Raw genomic sequence first — 25,603 nt, forward strand, 5'->3', positions numbered from 1 at the left:
CATTGTTGAACTTTGTTATTTGATATTAGAATACATTCTGAAATAAATGTGGCTTGTTATACATCATTTTAATGCATATTCCTCCCTTTATTATTTTGCTCCTGACTTATTAATTGCTACTTATTTTTACTTATTTTATACTGTAGAAATGATGTTAGACAAAAAGCAAATTCAAGCAGTTTTTTTTTTTATTTGAGTTCAAAATGGGTCATAAAGCAGCAGAGACAACTCACAACATCCATCATGAATTTGGCCCAGGAACTGCTAACAAATGTACAGGGCAGTGGTGATTCAAAAAGTTTTGCAAAGGAGACAAGAGCCTTGAAGATGAGCCCAGTGGTCGGCCATTAGAGGATCAAAGCTGATCCTCTTACAACTGCGTGAGAAGTTGCCAAAGAACTCAGCATTGACCATTCTATGGTCATTCAGCATTGGAAGCAAATTGGAAAGGTGAGAAAGCTCCATCAGTGGGTGCCTCATGAGCTGACTGCAAATCAAAAAAAAAAAAAAATCATTGTTTTGAAGTGTCATCTTTTATTCTACGCAACAACAGTGAACTATCTCCCGATCAGATTGTGACGTGCAATGAAAAGAGGATTTTATCGGGCAACCAGTGATGACCAGCTCAGTGATTAGACCAAGAAGAAGCTTCAAAGCACTTCCCAAAGCCAAACTTATACCAAAAAAAAAGGTCCTGATCATTGTTTGGTGGTCTGCTGCTGGTCTTGTCTGCTTCACTAGAGCTTTCTGAATCCCAACAAAACCATTACATCTGAGAAGTATGCTCTGTGAACCGATGAGAGGCACCGAAAACTGCAACGCCTACAGCCAGCATTGATCAACTAAAAGGAGCCTATTCTCCACGATAACACCTGACCACACATCGCACAACTCTCATTTCAAAAGTTGAACATATTGGGCCATGAAGTTTTGCATCATCCACCATATCCACCAGATCTGTCACCAACCAGCTATCACTTCTTCAGGCATCTTGGCAACTTTTTGCAGGGAAAACACTTCCACAATCAGTAGGAGACAGAAAATGCTTTCCAATATTTCACTGAATCCCAAAGCACAGATTTTTATGCTACAGGAATAAACAAACTTATTTCTCATTAGCAAAAATGTATTCATTGTAACGGTTCCTATTTTGATTAATGAAGATATATTTGTATAATGGTTTAAAATTCACAGTTGGAGGACACATTAACTTTTGTACTAATCTAAAAAGATTGAGGCAGTAAATAAAAAAGTAGTGCTCATGTTGAGTGGATACCATGAGCCCCTGGATGCCAAGATCTATCTGAGTGACCTGCCTTCTGCCTTCTTACCTGCTAGCCAGGGTTCTGTCATCGTAAGTAGGTCATGTTATTCTCTCTCTTCCACCCACAGGCATGCATGTGTCATTCGTGGTCAAGTCATGACGTCGGATGGGACCCCACTGGTTGGTGTGAATATCAGTTTTGTCAATAACCCTCTCTTTGGATACACCATCAGCAGGCAGGATGGCAGGTAAGAGGACTTTTGGAAACCAGTGCTAGTAAAGGCCCTGTACTCGTGGTCTTGCCAACATAGCTGCTGCTGGAATGACATCGTGCAGAGAGGATGGGACCTGGAGTCAGAGGACCTGCATCCATGTGCTCAACCCTGCAACTCGCTTGCTGTGAGTGAGGTCTTATAGCTGACTCTGTCCTGAGTCATCTTGGCTCTAAATTAAGCAGTTTTTTCTTATTTGGTTCTCAGAGTAAGCACTAGGTACCTTATATATATTTTCCTGTTTCATAGCTTATGATATAAAATACTGTCACATGGACCATTTTCTACAGACCAGACAGCTCCTAAAGTCTTAGCATTCCTGCTGCAGGGTTCCACCTGCAACCACCTAGGTCTATGGAAGCTGCTGATAACTGAACTCTGACCTTCAGATCCCGGTGAGGACCTTTAGGTTACCAGCCTGAATGAAGTCAAGTCCCTCTAATCACTCTAGCTCCCCCGTTTGCTGGCCATGTGTTCTTGGACCTATCTCCAAGCCTCTCTCGGCCTCACGTTTTTCGTCTGTTAAGTGGTCCCTAATATCATCAGTCTTACCCAGTGGCGTGGTAAGTATTCGGTTCTTTGATAGAAAAACGCCATGCACATACTAGGTGTTTAATAAATTTTAGTTCCCTGCCCCACTCTGGTTCACCCTGTATCTTCAGGGTCTAACACATAGTAAGTATACAATAAATATTAGCTGTTTATTAAAATTACAAATTGAGAAGGTTATGATTCCAGTGCAAGCCATAAGACTATTTCAGAGAGAAGGGGAGGGAAAGGAGGAAAGTGGGATATTTAGGCTGTCAGTGGTGACAAGTCCTCTATTTTTAATAAAATCAGGTAGTGGCACTCCATCTGGCTGAGTGTGGGCCCATAAGGTTGATTTTCACTCTGTGTTGGAAATTGTGCCCCAGCCTGATTGATTTTAGCGCCTCTTTAATCCAGTCTCGGATGTGAACGTGTCCTGGCCGAGGTGATAATGAAGTAAAGTCTCATCTGTTTGTAGACACATGTGCCTCTTAGATGGGACTGGCATGCTCTGCATGGGGGGCCAACTGCCCCCTCCTCCCCCCTCCTCCCCCCTTCTCCCCCTCCCTGTGAATGGAAGAGGTTGGTGGCCAGTCCCCAGGGGCCGTCTTCCCCAGGCCAGGCCACTGACCCCCAGAAGCACCTCAGTGTAGACTCGCGCTACAGCACAGAGAAGTCTCCTCCCTCCTGGTGTTTTTCCCACCTTCCACCTTTGGGCTGCCTGCTTTATGGAAATGGCAGATGTCAGCATTGTAGGCAACAGGTATCCTGACTATTACCTGCTGTGAAACAGTCATCAAAAAGGAGTCATGGGGGCTGCTTTTTTTTTTTTTTTTTTTTTTTTTGCCATAAAACTTGTCCAGGAATCTTCCCGGGCAGTCTAGTGGTTAAGACTCCGTGCTTCCACTGCAGACGGCAGGGGTTCAATCCCTGGTCAGGGAACTAAGGTCCCGTATACTGCGCAGCATGGCTGAAACTTTTTTTTTTTAATTAAAAAAAAATAGCTTGCCCATCGTTCTTATGAGATAGCAAATCGTCCATCCTCGGCTCACTGTGCTTGCTTAGGATGGGTCCGTAAGACACACCAGAGTGCACTAAGTTTGGTGGGCCGTGGGCAGTGCCCACTTAGCACCTCCAGGCTCTGATTCCTCCTGCTGCGCTGTCCCTGCAGTCTCCGCATGAGAGCATGGTCGTCCTGGGTGGTAAGTGCCAGTCGTATTTCCTGCACTAACCAACTAAATCACACCAGAGTGGCCAGACTGTGCCATAACCTAGAGCTTGAGTTTCAGAACAGTTCTTACCAGTGCATTTATGGAGCTTACACTTTCTTCCCATCTCAGACACTACATAATGCATGGGAAAGTCATTACTTATTCTCTAAGCGTTACTTATTCTCTGAAGAGCCCGGTTTGTTACATGTGAATGGGGAGCATCTTGCCAATTTCCCTCCCGTGTTTTCCTGACTCACCTTCTCTGTTACCTCTCACACCCAGGAGAAACTGAAAGGCTAGAGACACAGCCTGGAGATAATAGTATATGCAAGTCCAGGGCCCAGGTCCAATTCATCTTTGTATTCCTCACTTGTGCTGCAGGCACTTTGCCTTTACCCAGATGCCCATCCCCCTCACACTTACACACACACCCACACCCCCTCACAGTTACACACACACACACCCTCACACTTACACACACACCCTCGCACTTACACACCCTCACACACCTTCACACTTACACACACACCCTCACACTTACACACCCTCACATACCTTCACACTTACACACACACACACCCTCACACTTACACACACACACACCATGCTGAAATGCCAGACCTCAAGTTGTAAGAAGATTTCACAAACAGAAGACAGTAGCAGGGAAGCTAGCCAAACAGATCATTATAAAGATGGAAAATAGAAGTCATGAGGAAACATTTAGAGGAATTAGCAGACAAGAGAAGCAGCTCAGAGTCACTGAAGCACAAAGCCCAGGGAATGGAGCCCAGCGCTTTCCTCATCCGTTATCTCATCTATCTAATTAATAACTCTGCCAAGTGACAGTGATCAGCAACTTCATCTCACGCGGGGAGACTGAGGCGCAGGCAGGTGATGTCAGTCACCGTGGACTAAGTAGCAGTGCTCTGGCCAGCCGACGCTAAGTTTGGCTTCATACGAGAAGCAGGCCTTCCCTCTGAGGTCAGAATCACAGCCGTGTCCGCAGCGAGGTTTCCCTTCAGATGAGCGGGCCTGGCTCTTGGCAGAAGCCGCCCCCAGCTGGCTCGTGGCCTTGAGAAAGTGTCTGTTCATTTTGTCTTCATCCCCTCCCCACACTTATCCTCATGTGAAGGGAGCGTGTAAGTCAGGCCGCAGTCCTGCTTGACGGTAAAAGATGTCCCGTCACGCTGTTCACCTGGCACTGCCGCAACAGTGCTGACCGACTGTACCCCAAAACAGAGTGCCTTTGGTTAAAAAAAAAGTCCTGTCCACAACAGTGCTGACCGACTGTACCCCAAAACAAAGTGCCTTTGGTTAAAAAAAAGTCCTGTCCACAACAGTGCTGACCGACTGTACCCCAAAACAAAGTGCTTTTGGTTAAAAAAAGTCCTGTCCACAACAGTGCTGACCGACTGTACCCCAAAACAAAGTGCTTTTGGTTAAAAAAAGTCCTGTCCACAACAGTGCTGACCGACTGTACCCCAAAACAAAGTGCTTTTGGTTAAAAAAGTCCTGTCCACAACAGTGCTGACCGACTGTACCCCAAAACAAAGTGCTTTTGGTTAAAAAAGTCCTGTCCACAACAGTGCTGACCGACTGTACCCCAAAACAAAGTGCTTTTGGTTAAAAAAAAGTCCTGTCCACAACAGTGCTGACCGACTGTACCCCAAAACAAAGTGCTTTTGGTTAAAAAAAAGTCCTGTCCACAACAGTGCTGACCGACTGTACCCCAAAACAAAGTGCTTTTGGTTAAAAAAAGTCCTGTCCACAACAGTGCTGACCGACTGTACCCCAAAACAAAGTGCTTTTGGTTAAAAAAAAAGTCCTGTCCACAACAGTGCTGACCGACTGTACCCCAAAACAAAGTGCTTTTGGTTAAAAAAAAAGTCCTGTCCACAACAGTGCTGACCGACTGTACCCCAAAACAAAGTGCTTTTGGTTAAAAAAATGTCCTGTCCACAACAGTGCTGACCGACTGTACCCCAAAACAAAGTGCTTTTGGTTAAAAAAAAAGTCCTGTCCACAACAGTGTTGATCGACTGTACCCCAAAACAAAGTGCCTTTGGTTTAAAAAAATGTCCTGTCCACGACAGTGTTGATCGACTGTACCCCAAAACAAAGTGCTTTTGGTTAAAAAAAATGTCCTGTCCACAACAGTGCTGACCGACTGTACCCCAAAACAAAGTGCCTTTGGTTTAAAAAAATGTCCTGTCCACGACAGTGTTAATCGACTGTACCCCAAAACAAAATGCTTTTGGTTAAAAAAAAATGTCCTGTCCACGACAGTGTTGATCGAATGTACCCCAAAACAAAATGCTTTTGGTGTTAAAAAAAGATGTCCTGTCAAAGTACCAATGCTGTCATTTCTATGACAGAAAACTTGTTCCCTGAGTGTTTTCCCCAAACAAAGCCAACACCTAAACTCTTAGCTGAAAATAAACACCTTCCCTGGTTTTTCTCTATCATCAAGTATCAAAGGATGGTGGTACCCAACTTCCTCTACACAGAGGTTACATGAACCTAGAAGGAGCTCAGTGACGAGCAGGCAAAATGGATAAAAAGGTTTAGCATAACACAGAAGAGTCAGGCTTTGGAGCTTGGGAACCCAAATCCGAGGGCACCATCTACCAAGAGCAAGATTTAATGCTAGTTCAGTGCAAAACCCCTGCAGCTTCTAGAAGAGGGAAGAGCAAACTGGAGCAATGAGGCTAATCCTGCCAGGTGTGTTTATCTGGGATGAAAATGAGGTCCTGGGGTAGGGTCCCAAAAACCAGCTACACAGGTAAACACTGGATTGACTTAGAGTAGCAGCCCGAGGAGGGAAGGGCTTAGGGTGCTCAGTGCACAGTCAGTTCAGGAGAAACTGACAGTGTCACTCACGCACCCATTCTGTAAGCTGTTCATATAACCATGAAACACTGGGCGAAGTTTGGAGAGACTGAGCGAAATCGGTGTCCCTGGGTCTGAGTGAATGTGGGAATCCAGTGCACAGTGATGTGGGCTCTTAGGAGGAGTGTACATGGTGCAGAGGGGACCTGGGGAGGGGACTGGAATCCTGAGTGGGCCAGGAGTTAGCAGAAGCCCTTCCTCCAAAAGAGCAAGATGAGGACAGGCCTTGGAAATGCATCCTGAGAGTAAGAGCTGAAGGGCTCTGTCCAAAGAGACATCAGAGCCGGGAGGTGGCAGGTGGACAGGATCAATGTTTCCAAGTCCTAGAGGACTGTCCAAGGCAGAGGCAGACTAGTTTGGAGTCACCCAAGCAGGAAGAACAAGGCCTAGTGGCTAAGGCGCTGTAAGGAGAGGGAGCCAGGCTCACTCCGCCCACACACACCCCCACCCCCACCCCGCGAAAAGTCTACTCACAGCCAGGACTAACCAGAGATGAGACAGTCCTCCTGGGGCCAGAGCATCTCATCACTGGAAATTTGGCTCCTTGGAGGTGATTCTGTAGAAGGAAGTACAGCATCAGATTCGGAGAGAGGACTAGGTCAGATGGCGGTGAAGTTCGCTTCCAGTGAGTCAGCTGTTACTTGATTTTGAACTTTCTGTTTTGATGGGGGTGGGTCTGAATTAATCTTGTTGCACATTGAACGTGAGGTCTTAAGAAGCAGCCACACACTCTACTTGACAAAGCAGACGCTGCCTGCAGGACTAGGGACGCATCTGGGCTTGCCACTGGGCCTCCTTTGCCATCTTCTATAACGTGAGCTCGCCTCACGTTTCTGGCCACAAAGCTGCAGAGTCCCCAGCTCAGACACTGTATGAGGCAATGTTAGAAGCATGGGGCACAAATGGGAACTCGGTTTCCTGGGATTTAAAAAAAAAAAAAGCTCCATGCCAAGGCTTGAATGGACAAGTACCCTGCCAGGTTTGTCTGTAGGCGATGGGAATTAAGATGCTTGAGCCAAAAGTAGAGCTGCCAACAAGTGCCCGGCCATCCCCAAGGGGCAATGAACAAGGGCTGCATGACCACCTCTCAGCGATACTGCCACTGAGATCTCATCTCATCTCAGAGTTTGGGACCCCGTCTCCTGGTTCCCCTTTCACTTAAGTTATGGTGATTCTAACCGCACCCTCCTCTAAACTTACTTCACCGTTTGTAACTCAGAAGCCTGGTTGAGTATCATAATCAGAGTTAAAGTTACTATTGTTGTTATTGTTATTTAGTTGCTCAGCCATGTCCAACTCTTTTTGCGACCCCATGGGCCTGTAGCCTGCCAGGCTTCTCCATCCATGGGATTTCCCAGGCAAGAATACTGGGGTGAGTTGCCATTGTCTCCTCCAAGGGGTCTTCCTGACCCAGGGATCGAACCTGGGTCTCCTGCATTGGCAGGCGGATTCTTTACCACTGCGCCACCAGGGAATCCCTAAAATTGCGGAGGAGTCACAGAATCTTAATGACTTAAGAAGAATTTATTGGAACCTTTGCCTTTTACAGATGAGACAGTTGAGAATCAGAGAGGCTAAATGACTTACCCAAGATCACACAGTAGCCCATGGCAGAGCCAGGACTCAGCTTCCGGCTCCTAACGCCGGGCAGGGTTTGCTCTGCTTTATCTGATAAACTTTCACTGAGTTCAGCTCTAAGAGGCCCTAAGTACCAGAAGCGCCACAGCAGAAGCTCATCAGCGGTCCTGTGTCCTGGAAAACGGTTCTCCATAGCAGGTTATTATTTGGTCTTGGCAAATTCTCTGTGGTGAATCACTTTCAAAACAGTAATGCCCTCCGGGATCTGGGTCACTGTGCGTGACTGCGGTCAGGTCTTTTTGAGGTGTTAGGGTCTCCCTCAGCAAGTGTGGAGACCCTTCGGTGTGATTTTTCCTCCGTTCTCTGCCTCCCTCCCCCTCTGGCTACCGCTCCTCTCATTCACACCCTTCCCTCCCAAACAGCTTTGACCTGGTCACCAACGGCGGCGTCTCCATCATCCTGCGGTTCGAGCGGGCCCCCTTCATCGCACAGGAGCACACCCTCTGGCTGCCTTGGGATCGCTTCTTCGTCATGGAAACCATCATCATGCGGCACGAGGAGAATGAGATCCCCAGCTGTGACCTGAGCAGCTTCGCCCGCCCCAACCCTGTCGTGTCTCCTTCCCCGCTGACGTCCTTTGCCAGCTCCTGTGCAGAGAAGGGCCCCATTGTCCCGGAAATCCAGGTACACCCGGGTTTCTGAGCTGCATTTCTCCATGCTTTATTTCATTTAGGGGGTGGGGGAGGATCTCAGAGACAGGGGACAGAGAGAGCCATCAGCCCACCACCTGGAACCCGATGGCCAAGACCCCACAGTCGGGCTATGACGACCACCCCCTTATGCGTTTAATACACGTGAGCCCTTTAAAGTGCCTGGCATCCTCCAACATATAATAAATCCCCACTCCCTCTCCACTCTGCCATCCACTTCACTTCTACGTCCCCTTTCCCCAACTTCCATTGTCTCCCCTCTCTCATTATTTCTGTTAAAAATAGTGATGATAATTTCCACCAAGAGGAGTGAGACAGGAGGTCTCAAATGTTCGCATCACACTGAAGATTAAATGAGAAAACATGTATGAGATGCCTCACACAATATCTGGCACCTACTAAGTGCTCGACAGATTTTAACCAGTATTATTATGAAGATTATTTTACATGCTCCGCCTTCAGGCCAGTTAATGAGTGCTGTGGCTCAAATCCATGCACGTAAGTGCTTTACTCCATTATCATTAAAAGGAAGTAATTTGGAAAAATGCGTTTTAATCTGATAGAAATCAAGATAGATTCTTTGCCTCACATAGCTGTGTGGAGTTGAATTTCTTTTGCCATCCGGGCTCTGTTTCTCGTGGCAGAAAGGAAGGCTGGGAAGGACAAGGCATGACAGTGCGGAAGCTGGAGGAGAAGCCCCAGCCGTCCCACCAGCCTAACGAGAGCTCTGGCGACAAGTAGCTTAATGATCTCTAGTCTCGGGGCAGGGGGGCGTTTAGAGGTGTTCGTGTGTGTATTTCTTGCCTGGCTAAGCAGGCACATTTCTCTGCTGTGCCCTATTGAGTGGCTTCAGACGCAGCCCAGAGGAAGGAAATGCAGCCATTTGGGAATTCTCCTTGCACCCTCAGGTTGAAACTTCACTCCTTTTCAGAGATTCAGCGCCTGTCTCCTGTCTCCACCACCAGGCTGACCTTTCTTAGGAGATGGTTGTCGGTGGAGATGGAGCTTGCTGGAGAGGGATGGTGTGTTACTCAGCCCTGGTTTGGCTCCAGCAAGACAGCTTCCCAGGAGCAGGGACTTTGGGACAAATGAGGTGAAGGGTCCCCATCCTCTTTACAGTGCTCCCTGGGCTGAATGTCTACAAGCCTGGCTGGGTCACAAACCTTGCTTATTATCAGATATCATGAAATACATGATATCTGGGTTTCCCCAGTCCTGTCATTGGCTAGCCTTTGCAAGTACAGGGAGATGTGCATTTTAAAGGGTGTGTTAAGGAAAGTATTACTAAATATGTATGAGCGCATCAGGATGGCACTCGAGCCCTGCTTTGCCTAGAACTTGTGAGCCGAAGCTGGGGAAGATTGCTGTCATACAGGCCCCCATCCCGGAAACAACATCATGTGTTCAGGGGAATGGAGCACCAGTGAGAATTCATTCCCATCTATGACATGGACAGAAAGGAAGAGGCCTTTCTTTGTGAAGGCCCAGTTCCCCTGTGAACACGAGAGTAAAATCATCACTGTCCTTTTAATGGATACGTTAGCCTCAATTGATTTGACGTCCCCTTCTTGAAACAGAGCCCAGAGCATCGAGCCGATAAAAGTTCTCCCCTTCAGCCACATGCTCGGCGTCTTGGCCTTTCATTTCAGCGTCCTGTCTTGGAGCCGAGCTCTTTGCCCTAGCAGGTGGAGCACTGCCTTCCCCACCACGCTGCTCCTCCAGTGCAGCCTTGGAGCACGCAGGCTCCGAGCAGCCCGTCTGCCCTCTTTCTGCTGGTGAGCTGGGGCCATTCGCTCCTGGTCCCTGGCAGCCTGTATTGCCAGCCCTGCCTAATGGCTCCATCAACATCTCGTAGCCTCTGTTTACCCTCCTGAAGAGGAAAGTCACTTGTAACAGATCTTACCTTAGGAAGGTTTCGAGAGAGCAGCAGTTCTTCTAGTTGAGACAGCTCTCCACATTGATCCCAGGGCAAGGTCTGTCTTCACAATGCCCCCTGTTTCCAGCAGCAGCAGCAGCAACAGCCACAGTACCGTCATCCCGCTTAGAATCGTTACGTGCTGGGCCGTATATATACGTGACCTTCCCTGGTCCGCAAACTAACCCAGTGGGGAAACTGCAACACCGAGGTTCCATGGGTCTTCTGGGCTGGCACAGCAGGTGAATGAGAGGTGACGTTAAGTATTTTTTACACGCATTATCTTATCCTCTCACTAATGCAGTGAGTTGAACATCGTCATCCCTGTTGAAAGGAGGAAGAGCCAGAGGCTCAAAGAGGCAGGGATGTGCCACTTGAGCGTACGCCCCGGACACCAGACCTCTGGCTCTTGTCTTCCTCCCCCACCCCCTCCTCCCTCCTCCTCCCACTCCTCTTTGCAGTCTGCTTCCTCCTCCTTCCCCCTCTTCCTCCTCTGCCCCTCCAACACCCACAGTCCGTGGGGCTGTGGCCGCCTCCCTTCTGCCAGTGATTCCGTGACCATCACCCACCGTGATCTGTCTCTCCAGGCTTTGCAGGAGGAAATCGCCATCTCCGGCTGCAAGATGAGGCTGAGCTACCTGAGCAGCCGGACCCCCGGCTACAAATCTGTCCTGAGGATCAGCCTCACCCACCCCACCATCCCCTTCAACCTCATGAAGGTCCACCTTATGGTGGCGGTTGAGGGCCGCCTCTTCAGGAAGTGGTTTGCTGCCGCCCCAGACCTGTCCTATTACTTCATCTGGGACAAGACGGACGTCTACAACCAGAAGGTGTTCGGGCTCTCAGAAGCCTTCGGTAAGCCTCCCCGCTGCAGGCCCCAGCACCGTCCTCAGGAGACAGGAAGGTTCAGGGGAACAGGGCTCTTGGTCTTCTGCCCTTGTTTGATCCTTGCTCCAGTTTCATTCCCTTTCTAGATTCAGCAAAGGCAGAGTGAGGAGGCAGAGAAGAAGTAACGTAAAAAGAAAGGAGAGGAGGGGAGAAGGAAGCAAGGCAGGCAGGCAAGAAGAGGGTCAGTTGAGCATCTGCTCCAGGGGGTGAACTCTCTATACGCTGATATCTCAGTTAATCCTCACAACCGCCCTGTGAGTCAGAAAGTGTCCTCGTATTCTGCACGAGGAAGCTGAGACCCAGAGAGGTGAGGGGACTTCCCAGGGCCGCACAGAGAAGGAGCTGGGCCGGATTTTCCCCAGAGCTCCCCTGCAGTTTTGCATTCCACCCCCTCCCCAGTGGGCATGCTGGGAGCCAAGATGCCGTCCCTCGCTGTTCACAGTCCCTTCTGGAAGTCAAGCTGCTTCTGTGGTCTCTTCAAAAGCAATGAAGCCTTGCCACCTCTTTCAGGTGACGTGAGAGCTCTGAGTGCTCTCCAGCCCATCAAGGCCTCTCTGCACAGACACTGGGGCTGAGGGTTGCTTTCCTGAGATGAGTGGGGACCACAAAAAAGCAGAGAGTGGCTCCTTGTGGGGCTCAAGGTCACGGGGAGGAAACCACAGGAGCACGTTCCAACACATTCCGTCCTGCTGTGGGGAGCCAGCAGTCTCTCCTGGCACCTAAAGGAAGCTCTAAAGAGCTGCCCAAGTGTTAATTCCCATCTTGAGCATGTGGCAGGGTATTGCCCCCTGGAAAGCAGTGTCTGCCCAGAGAGATACTTGGAAGAAACAGCATTCCTGTGTCTGCCAGTCCCTTTCCATAGGGCGGTCACAGGGCTTTTCACAAACCCAGCCTTGGGGAGTCCTCCACGGTTAGCCTGCCCCCCAGTGATCCCCTGAGGAGGCCTGGATCCATGAAACAGAAGTGAAACGGAGATTTTCAAGTTTTGAGACCTCAAAGCAACTTCCATCTTTCAGAGTACCCTAAAGGAGCTCCTTTTCCACGTATTCATTATCAGTGATTTTGGATTTTTTTTTTTTTCTTTGTTCAAGTACTTCCATGTTCATCAATAAAAATGTGATAAATGGGCCAAAAAAGTAGAAATAAAGTTATCCATAGTCCTATAAGCAAATAAAACTACTTCTTAACTTTAAAATTTATTTTCTTTCTTCGTGTATAGTTTTTTTAAACTTTGATTTAGTGCTGTATATAACCAGTCCTTTAACTCAGCATTACCCCTTAAGCACTTTCCACGTCACCCATGACCTTCATAACCACCATTTCCAGGGGCTGATGTTCCTCAAGCGGATGCTCTTGGTTTGCTCAACCTCTCATCCCCTTTCAACCTTTAGATTACTTCCAACTTTCCACTATTATAAATAACACTGCATGAAGACTTTAGTACCTAAAGTGCTTTCCATACTAAAGACCATTTCCCTGGAATCAGTTGACATGGGTCCTTAAAGTATTTAGAACATTTGTTTAACATTTCCTAATGATGTGCCAAGGTCTTACCCTATGGCTCAGATGGTAGAGTCTGCCTGCAATGCAGGAGACATGGGTTCGTTCCCTGGGTCGGGAAGATCCCCTTGACAAGGGAATGGCTACCCACTCCAATATCCTTGTCTGGAGAATTCCTTGGACAGAGGACCCTGGCGGGCTAGAGTCCGTGGGGTCACGAAGAGTCAGACGTAGCTGAGACTAACACTTTCACTTCACAGTAGTGTACCATCACACCCCAAAAAAGGATGTTCAGGCTCAGCTTCCCTGGGCTAGTGTTGCATATAGATCTTGTTGCCGCTTAGGAATCTGATCCTTCTTTCTTTTCAAACCAAAGACAAGCAGGGGCCTTGCATGCAGATCTAAAGCCAAAGAAGAGGCTTTGCTCACGTGTGCATTTTGTGCTTTTTTTTTCCTACAGTTTCCGTGGGTTATGAGTATGAATCCTGCCCAGATCTGATCCTGTGGGAGAAAAGAACAGCAGTGCTGCAGGGCTATGAAATCGATGCTTCCAAGCTGGGAGGATGGAGCCTGGACAAGCACCATGCCCTCAACATCCAAAGCGGTGAGTGGATTAGTAGAATTCCAGGAGCCAGGCCATGGTGTGAGTCTTGTGTCATGTGCTTTGTTCCCTGTGAGGCAAAAACACATGTACACACACACTTGAAATTCCATAGGCTCCTGTGTGATCCACTGGTCAGAAGGGTTAATGTAAATACTCCTTGGCAATCTGCTCTGTATTCGTCCCTGCTGGGCGCTGGGGATACAGAAGTGAAGGGCTTCAAGGGCTTACACTCTGGGCAAGACAAACACTTCTCAGGCAGTTTTCACACCATGCCATGGATGGTGCCGTCACAGAGGGAAGCTGGGAACACTGTGGGGGTGCAGAAGAGAAGCCCCTGACTCAGCTTCTTGGTTCAGCAGGTTGTGTCTTTGGAGAGAACTTCCAAACTGGGTCTCCAGGGCTCTACAGCATTAGCCGTGTATATCCAGCAGGAAGGACATTCTGGGCAGAGAGCACAGTCCATGCCAAAGCCCTGAAGCCTGAGAGAGGAGTGATTGGAGAGAAAGGATCACTGCACTTTGAGCACAGGGTGGAATGAAGGGAGTAGCAAAAGCCGGAATAGGGGCCTGAGCAGCTGGAGTCCCAGGTAGGAAGATTAGGACCTTCAGCTCCACCCAGAGGCAAACCTCAAGCCTCTGAAGGGTTTACAGCATGGAGTGCCACTGGCAGATCTGTAATTTAAGGTTTATTTATTTATTCATTTGCTTTTGGTTGCAGTGGGTCTGAGTTGCTGCCTGTAGGCTGTCTCTGGTTGTGACGAGCTGGGGCTACTCTTTGCTACCATGCACGGGCTTCTCATTACAGTGGCTTCTTTTGTTGCAGAGCGCAGGCTCTAGGCTCACGGGCTCAGTAGTTTTGGAACATGGACTTAGTTGCCTCGCATCATATGGGATCCTCCCAGACCGAGGATTGGACCCTGTGTCCCCCGCACAGGCAGACGGACACTTAACTGCTGGTCCACCAGGGAAATCCCAGATATGTATGTTAGATAGCTCCCTGGGACTGTGTTTCAAGATTGGACAAGTAAATATGGTGATGATGTCAGATCTGTCCTACCTAATCGGTAGATGCAAGAATCCCCATCAAAGCCACTGCGTATGGGGGGCAGGGATTAACAAACTAATTCTGAAGGCTGTAATAAAATAAAAATTTATAAATAGCTGTGGCACACTTTAACATAAGAACAAGAAAGAGGCACTTGCCAGATGTTGAGCTATCTTAGGAAAACCATAATACCTAAAACTGTGTGATGCTGTTTACAGGAACAAATACATAGATTCCATAGGATAGAACAAGGTGTCCAGAAACTGACCTGTGAGTAGTAGTTAGGACTCGGTTTGGTCATAAGTGTCAGAAAAGCCAAAATAACTGCAAACAGAAGTCTGGAAATGAATGAAGTCCAGGGCTAGTTTAGACTGAGTCTCCTTCATGCATGTCTATGAACATCTCTTGGTATCTCCTCTAAGTCAGGTTCTGTGCTAGGCACTGAGATACAGAGGGGGAAGGACATTGTCTCCACACCTGAAATGGTAAAGAGAGGACAGATAAGTGCAATAAAGAATTCTGTGCTGTGCCATTAACACCAAGGCAAGATCCTCCACCTACAAAAAATCACTACTTGCTGATGCTTACCTTTTTAGTAATAAACTATTTTTTAAAATAAGGTATGTAACTTCGGGTTTTTTAAGACAGAAAGCTATTGGACACTTTAAAAAAACAGTTCTGTGCTGTGATGGAGACACAAACTTGGCCCGTGCAGTGTGCACAGTTTATTTGAGAGTCAGTGAAGCTGAATGGTTCAGAGCCGGGATTCAGAAGTGCTCCTCCTGTCATCTGTGTGATGTCATACATCAATACGTGATGTCAGCGGTCCCCTGTCAATACCGGGAGGGTAACAGCACCCGTCTTACAGCCGTCTATCAGCAGAGCAGCATGTCCTGTCCAGGACAGCCTGGGTTTCCTTATGGGGTGAGGCAGCCTTGGAGCTGGGTCTGGAAGCAGTAGGCAGGGATCTGGCATCCCTTGCAAAACCAGGGCAACTCTGTAGCCACAGGGAGAGCCACCCCAGCCCCATCACTGACTCCGTTCCTCTGCCCTTTCCCAGGCATCCTGCACAAGGGAAACGGGGAGAACCAGTTTGTGTCTCAGCAGCCGCCTGTCATCGGGAGCATCATGGGCAATGGGCGCCGCAGGAGCATTTCCTGTCCCAGCTGCAACGGCCTCGCCGATGGCAACAAGCTCCTGGCCCCCGTGGCCCTCACTTGCGGCGCCGACGGCAGCCTCTACGTGGGAGATTTCAACTACATCCGAAGGATCTTCCCCTCTGGGAACGTCACCAACATCCTGGAGCTGAGGTATGTTCGGTGAGGCCTCCCCCACGGTTCCTAGCATGTCCCTTCACCACCCTACGGGCCCACCTGGCAGGACCTACTGGCCCAAGAAGGGGACAGAACAGAGCCTTCCCGGTCACTTCCCAGAGGCTGACCTGTGAGCTGGAGGCTCTGAGGCAGCCAACGCCACCCTCCATGGGGCACGGAGATGCAGACAAACCACCCTGGGGACAGGGAGATACCCTTGCTGTCCAGATGATGGAGGAGGCGGCCAGCCACTGAGTTAGACTCCTTGGAAGCCCTTCAATCTTTTTCCTGCTTCCTGGCACCAAACCGGGGCTGCGGTTGGTTAGAGATGGGGGAGCCCACCCTCCCTTTCAGCAGAAACTGCCAGGTTTCTCAGGGCTGTTTTAGAGAGTGGACTCTGCCCATCTCCTGGGCTGGAGTCCATGTGAGCAGGATGGGCCCTTGAGCTGGGAAGTAACCAGGAGAAGAGGAAACTCTCTCTTGCAAGGCCTCTTCTATTTGCCTGGTGTTAATAAGACCACTCTGCTATTATTATTTGCTATTATTTACTATTAATTATTACTGTTGCCCTTGACAAATAAGATAAAGGAGACTCAGGGAATTTAAGGAACCTGCCCAGGGTCCAGCTTGGCAGAGCCAAACCCAGAAGGCCACCACACAGCTCTGCCTCGCCAAAGCACCATCACGGGGCCCAGAGGGGGCCACCTTGGCTGAGTGCCATGTTTACTTATCCCGGAGGTGAGTGCCCGCTGAGAACCCCTCTGCAGGGCACACGGGAGAGGAGGGGAAGGCCGGCCGGCTGGCCATAGCCGTCACCGCCCTGCAGATGAGAGCACTGTGTTCACCCACCCGACCCACAGCAGGACAAAGGAAGTGGGGAGCTCTTTGGCCATGAAAAAAAGCAGAAGCTCACATTCTGTGGACACAGGAAATCAGACATCAGGCGGAATGAGAACCAGGCCGTTGACAGGACAGTCTCTGCCCATTTTGTTTTCTCTCTTTTACGAGTCTGACCAGCATAGATACCTGCCAGGGAGACGGGAACCCCTGAGTGTATTTGCTTCAGTCCTCTAGCTGCTCTCTTGTCTTCCTCTTTCCTGTGCCTTAGTGGGGAGAGAGCCATAGGCTAGGGGTCAGCCCACCTTGGCAGAGGAACTGAAACCGGACTGCTTACCCTCTCTGGACTTCCATTTTCACATCTTTTAAATTAGAGACCCCACTTTCCCTGTCTCCCTGCCATAGTTGTAGAGAGATCATGGAAGAAAGATTGTAAGGAAGGGAGGAGGAAATTACATTGGGGGAAAAAATAATTTATTGATAGGCTATCATCTCAGGATATTTCCTTCCCATCCTCTTTCCCAGGACTGTTTCTCTGTGTCACCTTCTCCCCTGTAAGCAGAATGTAGCTCCAATTCTCCATTCTATCAGGAGGACGATCGTGGTGGGCCACACAGGTCTGGGTCACTCTCAGTAGGGCAACGTGCACAGAAATGGAGACACAGCAGTGAGCGTATCTCTGAGTGCGCATCTCCAGGCAGGGGAGGAATTGACCACGCCAGCCTCTGGCTTAGCCCTGGTGCAAGCTTTCACCCGGGTCAACCGCACCCTCTTCTGCTAGAGTCAGCAGTGTTGGTGCAGGTGAAACCATGCCGCTTCCGTGATATGTAGCTGCTTATAAGTGAGCTCACTGACAAGTAATATCCAATATGAAATATATCAGTGTCAGAGCTGCTAAGTCTTTATTACAGTATTGTACAGAACCATTGCTGTCAAGTTTTCAGGCTGCTAATAATACTTCTAACCCTGTTGCTAACACTTCATTCTTTCTTCTATTCCCTGCTGTCCTGTCTTCTGTCAGAAATAAAGATTTCAGACATAGGTAAGCCAACCAGTGGAGAATTTCCTGTCTCTCCCTGCCTTGTTGCATGCTGTATGGTAAGCTGCACGTGTCAATTTCAGATCGCTCCGTGGCAAATGACTCCTCTGTGATTGGATCTGATTGGGGGTATATCAGCTATAGTGAAAGAAAGTCATTAATAATGGTGAAGGCGGGTAAGGAGAGCCTGAGCTCCTTTCGTCTCGGGCACAGCACAGCATTTATTTTGGTCGTTTGTGGACATGACAGGCTGAGTAATAGGGGGAAATTTTAACCTTGGCAGAGTAATTTGCACACCCTAGTCTGATTATCCTGGGCGTGAAGGAGGAGATTATCCCCACTGTGTTGAGTGACTTGGAGGATCACAGTGGGAATGCCGTGAGAAGGACTCAATCAGGCAGAGATCCTGGCAGAAGATAGGCTGCAGATTCGTCCGTCTCTGGGCATTCCCAGGTGCCTCGGGTTTGGAGGCTGGGATACCAAGGGACCGCTCCAGGAGATCTGCCAGCAAGGCCAGATGGGGGAGGATGTTCAGGCCATACACGCCACCCACAGGGAGAAGCCCCAAACAGGAGCTTTGTCACAGAGTAGATCTGTTGTGTAGGCTCCCAGTGGCCCTGCAGCAAGAGCAGTGGCCCTCGTCAGACACACTGACGTCCCCGGGCTGTGGCGCTCGTCCGCCTCCTAGGTGATGGTCACCTCAGAGTCCCCCCGCCTCCCACGCGTCCGGGTGGCCTGGCAGCAGCCATGGCACATGGGGAGTGGCTTGCACTACCACCCACGTGGCTCTCAGTTACCTGGTGGGCGCAGATCAGACTGGCACGTGGGTGGGCACTTACTTGAGATAAGGACAGTAGAGAGTCAGACAGATCCCAATCCAACAGTGAGTATGTCCGTGTCTGTGTAATTATAGTAATAACATGGCAATCACATATATTCTTTTAAGATAATAATAGTAATGTGTAGAGGGCGCTTAATGTGTAGTAGAAAGCAGGTTAAGCGTTTTACATGGATTATAGAAATGCACCCTCAGACCGCCTTTGAAGTAGTTTCTCATGATACATCCAGTTTACAGATGAGGAAACTGAAGCTCTCAATTGTGTGACCTTGGAAAACTGTTTAAATCTATCTGAGCATTAGTTTCTAATTTGAAGATAATAAAATCTCCTTTGGAGATTGTTATATGGGATACAGAGGCTATTTACAAAGTATCTAGCATTGTGCCAGGCACTCTAATGAGTTGTTATTTTTATTATTGTTATTGTTATTATTGTTACTGTTACTATCATTATCGTCTCCATAACAATTAGATGATGATGATGATGTCGCTGTCTATCCTGAAAAGGAATTCAGTCTTCTTACAACCAAAGACACATGTATTAAAGTAAATTAAATAGAATTTGGGAACAAAAGGAAAAAGGAGAAAACACATATATGTGATTACACATCAGATAGGACCCTGAGCTTCCTAGCAGTCAGATTAAACAGAGAAGCATAATTGTTTTCAGGGTTTACGTTACCAGAAATGGGAAAATATGCCCCCTTCTCAGAGGAGGAGTATTTTTCCTGACACTGAAATAGAATAGAGGTATCCAAAGAACTTGGTACGGATGTTACTGAACTATGAACTATATGTGCCCTCAAGTTCAGTTTTTTAGCAAACACAGTACATTTCATATGAAGATCTTGGATGGAAACCTAGCACTTCCCATTAAAACCTCCAGTCAGTGGTGGTGACTGCCTGGGCCACAGCTAGGAGACGGGGGGACCTAGCTGGCAAGAGTCAGAAGCCAGGGTGCTCGTCCAGCTTTGCGCGCATTCGTGTGGCCTTGGGCTGGTCACACAGCTTTCCTGCTTTCCAACGGCATCATCTATGAATTGAGTCGTGATTTTGGTACCTCTTGTTTGTGCAGTTTAGTGATCTTTTGATGTACCCATGGTGTGATTTCAGAGCTGGCTCCCTGCCCTCTCTCAATTCATTGTTTTCCCAGGTGCTAAAACCTATTTTGAAAGTGAACCAAAGTAGAAGGGGAAAATGGAATTTCTTTCTGCCTTCTAGTTTTCTAAGGACAGTCAGGAGGGAGAAGACCTGGGCTCCAGCTCTGATTTTAACTGGCACCTGGATACTGGCAAATCCCTCCCTCTCTCAGAGCTTTAGTGTTCCCATCAGTAAATGCCAGAAATGGAATAAAGAAATTCTGAAATTCCGTCCTCTTAATCCATTAGCATTTACTGTTCCAGCTGCTCCAAGGAACTAGAGGCTCAGGCTAGGACTCAGCCTACATGGGTGTATCTTTCTCTCTCTCTTTTGCCTTTACAACCTTAATTCAGCCCACCACTCTGTGCTGGGCTTGCTCAGCATAGAGACCCCCCAGTCCCCTGGGCATTGTCCTCCCTGCCTTCCTTGAGGGATTAAGGGTCCTCACTTCCTCCCAGATCTCTCCTCTAGGGTCATGGAGGAATGTTTGAAGTCTATTGTTCAGAACTACATCTGAACAACAAATCTCTGTCAAACCCAGCTACACATACTATGTTAACTCGAAGAGATTCCTTAGTTGCCTCAGAAAATAGGTTAGACAGACAGTATTAAGTATGACATACTGGTGTTTTTCATTGTGCAGTAACATTGTCCTCAAAGTAGCCCTTGGAAGTAGTTATGATTATGCCTATTTCTCAGATGACAAATAATTGAGGCTCAGAGTAATAAGTTGCCCAAGGTCACCTATCATGTGGGTGACGGGGCTGGTGTTTGAACCCCTGTCGGTGTGGTTCCAGTGCTCAAGCTCTTTCTACTAGTTCCAAGAACCAGTGGATTAAGGTCTGCCAAGGCTGCTACCTGATGTGGTCAAAGGACACCCCTTTGCACAAAGCAGGTCTTATTCTGAAGGAGAGGGAAAATCCCCACTCAGAACAGGGGATAGGTTGCCTTTGGTGCCAAGAGACTCCTGGGCTCACAGCTCCTACTAGGAAATTCTCTACATTGTCCAGATAGAGGTTAGAGTGAGGCCCACTGCAGCTCATTTACTTCAGGATTAATACCTTATAGCCCCTAAGATTTTGCATGATTTCCAGAGGCACCGAGGTTGTGTTTAAGGAAGTGGGAAAGAATGCAGGTCCTCAGGAACTCCTGCGCAAACTCTGGCAGTGGAACTGTGAGCCCGCTCTGTGCCTAGCCCTGCCCAGGATACTGCGGATCAGAACTGGATCAGACAGGGTCCCTGTCCACAGCACCAGGCCTGGGGTCTCAGCAGTGGGCCATGTCCCATCTCTCGCATCTGTGGTTTGCAAAGTATTCTAAGGAAGGCCCCACTCCTCCAAGTACAGATAAGCAACATCGGCATCCTCTGAGAACTCATTAGAAGCGCAGACTCTCGGACCACACCTAGAACTGCGAAGCTGAAATCTTCATTTTAACATGATTCATGAGCACGTCAGAGTTTGAAAAGCTCTGCTCTAAAGGCATGGTTTCCAAAGCCAGCTGGGCCTCAGGAGCAACCAAGTGATCTTCAAGGGACAGATACCCAGGCCCTTCAGATGTGATGGGTGAGGGTTTTTAAAAAACAGAAAAGTTTTCCAGGTGAATCTGATGTGCAGCCGTGTTGAGAACCATCACCCTACGATCCTTAGCAGTGGGTGTTTCCTGTCTGTAATCCCAGAGAAGCCAATAGGCATTTACTCACTGATTCATACAGTTAGCAGGCCTTCCTGGAACACTGACTCTGTACCAGCTCGGAGCTAAGCACCAGGAACTTGAAGCCTGGCCCTGCCCCTAAAGAGTCCAAGACGTCCTTGAGGAATCAGACAGCCAAGCAGAAAAGGGTCTTAAGGTGCTGGAGGTACTAAAAGTATAATGTGCTGAGAGTTTGGTGGAGACACAACAGAGGAAGGAGGGGCAAGCAGAGACCCCAGAATCCGGGAGAGGTGGGTATTCCAGAGGAGGTGATGCTGAAGCTAAGTCCTAAGAGATGAGCAGGCGCCCTGGGCGAGGAAGGCAGAGGAGCTTCCTAGGCCCTGAGGAGCAGCACGGTGAAATAGAGCGAACACAGACTCTGGCGTCCAGCCGATCAGAGAGAAACACCATCCTGCGACTTAGTACTGTCTGGCCCTACTCGAGTTTCAGGGTTCTAAACATCTCTCATCTCAGGTTTCTAAAGCAGTTGTTTTTTGTTTTTTGTTTGTTTTTTTTTTTAAATAAGCACCTGCCTTCCATGGTATTTGTGATGAAAAGGAGGTGGTGCATATAAAAGGCTGGCACCATGTCTGGGACAAACTGCCGCCCAGAGATGGTGGCCGATGCTTCCACACCAGCAGCCCGCGCATCCGCAGCTCTGCCCCCAGGACTGGGGGTGCAGCTCCCAGTGCAAGTGGCCCGAGGAAGAAGTGAGTGGAAGGTTGTCCAAGAGCTCTGCCGCCTGGAAAGGGCCACTGAGCTATTGAGCTGGATCATTTCACTGATCCTGATGATAAGCCTCTGAGCAGAGCAGGGCAGGGACACCAGCATCTGAGGCTAAGGAGCCTGCTGCTGGAAACTTTTAGGTGGCTTGTCCAAACTAGAACCCACATTCTCTCGGTTCAAAACTAGTGCTCTTTCCCTTACGGTTAGCTGATGAAACCCCAGCCTCAAATTTGTTCTGGGGCACAAAAGAGGGGGCCGCTGAACAGTCAGCCAAATGCCACCCTCTTCTGGAATTCACCGATCTGAGAAACGTCTCCTAAGTGGCGCTTCTCTGGGTCGATGCAGAAAGACGTGAGCCAAAATCTTGGGATGGGGGGCCTACTCTCAGTGGACAGGGGCCCCACCATATTCCTCAAGGACCCAGTTTCTGCCTTGATGAATAGCACCTGTTTGTTATGTGATATGAAAAGAAATTGACCTCCAGCCATCATCAAGAATCAGAAAGCTCAAGGCTGCCCCAGCATTGCAGAGTAGGATCTAAGGTCAGTGCATTTTATTTAGCCAGAATCAGTGTCATCTGGGAAAATTAAATCTGTCACTTGTTATAGGGAAAGTCACAGGGGACATGTCTAGCTAAATAGGGCATCTCTCCAGTTACCACCACTCCTAAGAGAGAAGTTACAAGAAAGCTAAGTGATTTGATTGAAAATACTGTTTAAATAAACTAAAAATGGAGATCTCATGCACTTAATGCCTGCTGTGGGCTAGAAAAGCATCAAGCTGAACATTGGAAACACAGAAAAGAATAAAATCCCATCTCTTCCCATCAAGTAGTGACAGGACTAGGGAGACAGAGTGGAAAGTCAAAGTGTTATCTGCTCAGTTCTGTTGGACTCTTTGCAACACAAAGAGTTTCAGGCTGATTCTTTACCACCTGAGCCCCCAGGGAAGACTTTGGGAGACAGACACATAAGTAAATAGCCAGAGCATTATGTCCAGTGTCCTGTAACCCAGATATGATAAAATAAGAATCTCAGTGCATAGGGAAGAAAGGCTGGAGGAGGTTTGAAAGAAAAGGTGCCGTTTGCGCTGACACCTGAAGAGTGGATAGCAGGTCAGCAGGCTGAGAATGGGAGGGTACAGGATGGTCCCCAGAGCAGGAACCACAGGTGCAAAGAGGCGTGAAGACATGTTTGAGGGACAAGTTGTCGGGATGGCTGATGGCAAGTGGTGAGGGAATGGCCTAGACTGGGAAGAAACTGTAAATCATTACGACATGATAGCAAAATTCAGCTTAATAAGAGATACCTACTCTTAGTCTTCTCCGAAGGTAAAAACAGACATAATGACTAATAATTAAAATAATAATTAGGATTATCAAGTGCCTACTGTGGGCTTCCTTGGTGGCTCAGACGGTAAAGAATCTGCCTGCAATGTGGGAGACCTGGGTTCGATCCCTGGGTTGGGAAGATCCCCTGGAGGAGGGCATGGCAACCCACTCCAGTATTCTTGCCTGGAGAATCTCCCTGGACAGAGGAGCCTGGCGGGCTGCAGTCCATGGGGTCACAAAGAGTCGGACACGGCTGAGTGACTACGCACAGCACACGCAGCATTGTGTGCCATGCACTATGCTGAGTATTTTTCATATAATTTACGTAACATTTTATATAATGTTCCCAATATACCAGCAAGGTTCACATGCCCGTTTTGCAGGTGAAGAAAACTTGAGGCTCAGGAGACCCAGTCAGTTGCCCAGGTTTCAGAACCACTAAATGACAGAGCTAGACATGGAACCCAGACTGATCTGAGCCCAAACCTGCACAATTTTTCCTGCCCTGTGCCTAGAGATGCGGCCTCGTCTCCATCATCTCTGTACAGTCCCCATCTAGCTTCACATCTGTTAGCGCGTCCTGCTCTCTGCGGCTGTTTTGCAGAAACAGAGCTATCACCGGCACAGCTCCCATTTCTTCTTCCTTGGCTGTTGCTGCCAATCACAGACTAATCGTGTGGCTCATTTGGGTCTGGCTGCAGGAAGGAGACTAGTGGGCCCCTGTTAAGTGTAACATGAGTGTCAAAAGAAGATGCCGCTGACACTGGCTGCGGTCCAGTCTGGCTGGGACCTTAGCAGTCAGTCCCAAGATGGGGGTGGAGCTGCTGTAAAAGCTGCATGGGGGAAGAGCTTGTGTGTTGTTTTGTTTCATTTTGAAGTGTTTTTCAAAGTCAGATCCTTTCGTGTCTCTGGTCTGAATTTATAGACCACCTCTGGTCAGCCTCAACGGATAATCTTTTTAAAGAAAACACAGGCATCGCACTGTTGGCTGGGCATGACAGTCATCAACAAGAAGCGCTTGTATTCATAGTTGGGTGAGAAGCAAAGGCCAACCACAGAGGTCAGGAAAATTGGGGAACCATCACCCCAAAGAGGGACATTGTCTCCTCTTTGGCTTAATCTCAAGTCCTGTATCTCTGGCTGCCTGTCAGGAAAGAAGAAAATGCTCACCAGCTGGTGTGTCCTTGTTTTCCAGTCACAGCCCGGCACACAAATACTACCTGGCCACAGACCCCATGAGTGGGGCCATCTTCCTCTCGGACACCACCAGCCGGCGGGTCTTCAAGATCAAGTCCACGGTGGTGGTGAAGGACCTCGTCAAGAACTCTGAGGTGGTGGCGGGGACAGGTGACCAGTGCCTCCCCTTCGATGACACTCGCTGTGGGGATGGTGGAAAAGCCACGGAAGCCACACTTACCAACCCCAGGGGTAAGGCTTGGCTTTCAAAACGCTCTCAGTAGCATTCGTAGGGGTAGTTCCATTTCCAAAAGCTAAACCTATTTATCATTGCAAAAAAGTGGGAAAATGCTAAGAACTCTACAGAGGAAAGTTTAAGCTGTCATAATTCCACCTGCCAGAAATATTCCCAATTAATATTTCCTATCTTTCCCCCTAGCTTTTTTTCTAAGTGTTTGTGTGTCTCTAATGCTCACCAGAAACAAACCAAATTAAGTCACATTAAACAAGTTGTTTTAGTAACCTACTTTTTTTCTAAGTGATATATCACGAATATTTCTCCATGTCACTAGAGTCTTCTATGAATTCGCTTTTAATGGCTATATAGTATTCCACCAAATGGATGTACCATTATTTATCAGTCCCCTCCCGTTGGATGTATATGCTGCCTTTCATGTCATTGTTTGTTTAAAAAAAAAAAAGTGGTAGTATATCATCTTTGCACATGTTCATGTCCTATAGGATGGGTCAACTCTGAAGTTTCAATTTTTAGGCCTTCCAAAAATTCGACCTCTTCACACCCACACTTACTTTCCATTCACTTGTTCAGCAAGTATTTGCTGAGTATGCAGTGTGCTGTGTGTGCATAGATAAGTTCACTTTTGCAGAAAAATCAGACCTGAATGTGAATCACAGAGATGGGAGAGGGGGAGAAGTGCTCCCTGAGGTGCAAGGAGAGAGAACTGTGCATTGAGAGTCCAGAGCCAAGGGACGCCCCTGTGCCCAGGAGACTGGAAGGCTTTTTGGAGGAGAACCCATCGTTGTCAGCAGACATCCATCAGCACATGTTCACCGTGCAGGCCCTAAAGCCAATGACCTATGGTGTCTAA

General features: G+C 48.4%; 1 protein-coding gene and 1 long non-coding RNA gene across 13 annotated transcripts in view; one reads left to right on the top strand and one right to left on the bottom strand.

Moving 5' to 3' along the window:
- TENM4 (teneurin transmembrane protein 4) overlaps positions 1-25,603 on the top strand; it is an 849,352-nt gene that overhangs the window by 769,158 nt on the left and 54,591 nt on the right. For 7 of the 10 annotated variants that reach the window (XM_060403943.1, XM_060403939.1, XM_060403941.1 and 4 more), the window contains 7 exons: positions 1,393-1,512; positions 8,165-8,426; positions 10,955-11,222; positions 13,216-13,359; positions 15,464-15,713; positions 17,575-17,595; positions 24,514-24,746. In XM_060403943.1, coding sequence (XP_060259926.1) covers positions 1,393-1,512; positions 8,165-8,426; positions 10,955-11,222; positions 13,216-13,359; positions 15,464-15,713; positions 17,575-17,595; positions 24,514-24,746 — 1,298 coding nt within the window. The remainder of the gene's footprint in view (positions 1-1,392; positions 1,513-8,164; positions 8,427-10,954; positions 11,223-13,215; positions 13,360-15,463; positions 15,714-17,574; positions 17,596-24,513; positions 24,747-25,603) is intronic. The other 3 variants (XM_060403940.1, XM_060403942.1, XM_060403947.1) reach the window with 1 other exon arrangement.
- Positions 171-11,705, bottom strand: LOC132658343 (uncharacterized). 3 transcript variants are annotated; one of them, XR_009597816.1, is made up of 4 exons: positions 10,937-11,705; positions 10,356-10,592; positions 6,652-8,389; positions 171-487 (listed from the first exon to the last, which is right to left on the bottom strand). It is a non-coding gene; the product is annotated as an uncharacterized LOC132658343 (long non-coding RNA). The 3 variants fall into 3 exon arrangements; XR_009597814.1 differs by having other exon boundaries at positions 10,356-10,597; XR_009597815.1 differs by having other exon boundaries at positions 6,639-8,389; positions 10,356-10,597.

Source organism: Ovis aries, chromosome 21 (genome assembly GCF_016772045.2).
Source record: "Ovis aries strain OAR_USU_Benz2616 breed Rambouillet chromosome 21, ARS-UI_Ramb_v3.0, whole genome shotgun sequence".
NCBI classification, from domain to species: Eukaryota; Metazoa; Chordata; class Mammalia; order Artiodactyla; family Bovidae; genus Ovis; species Ovis aries.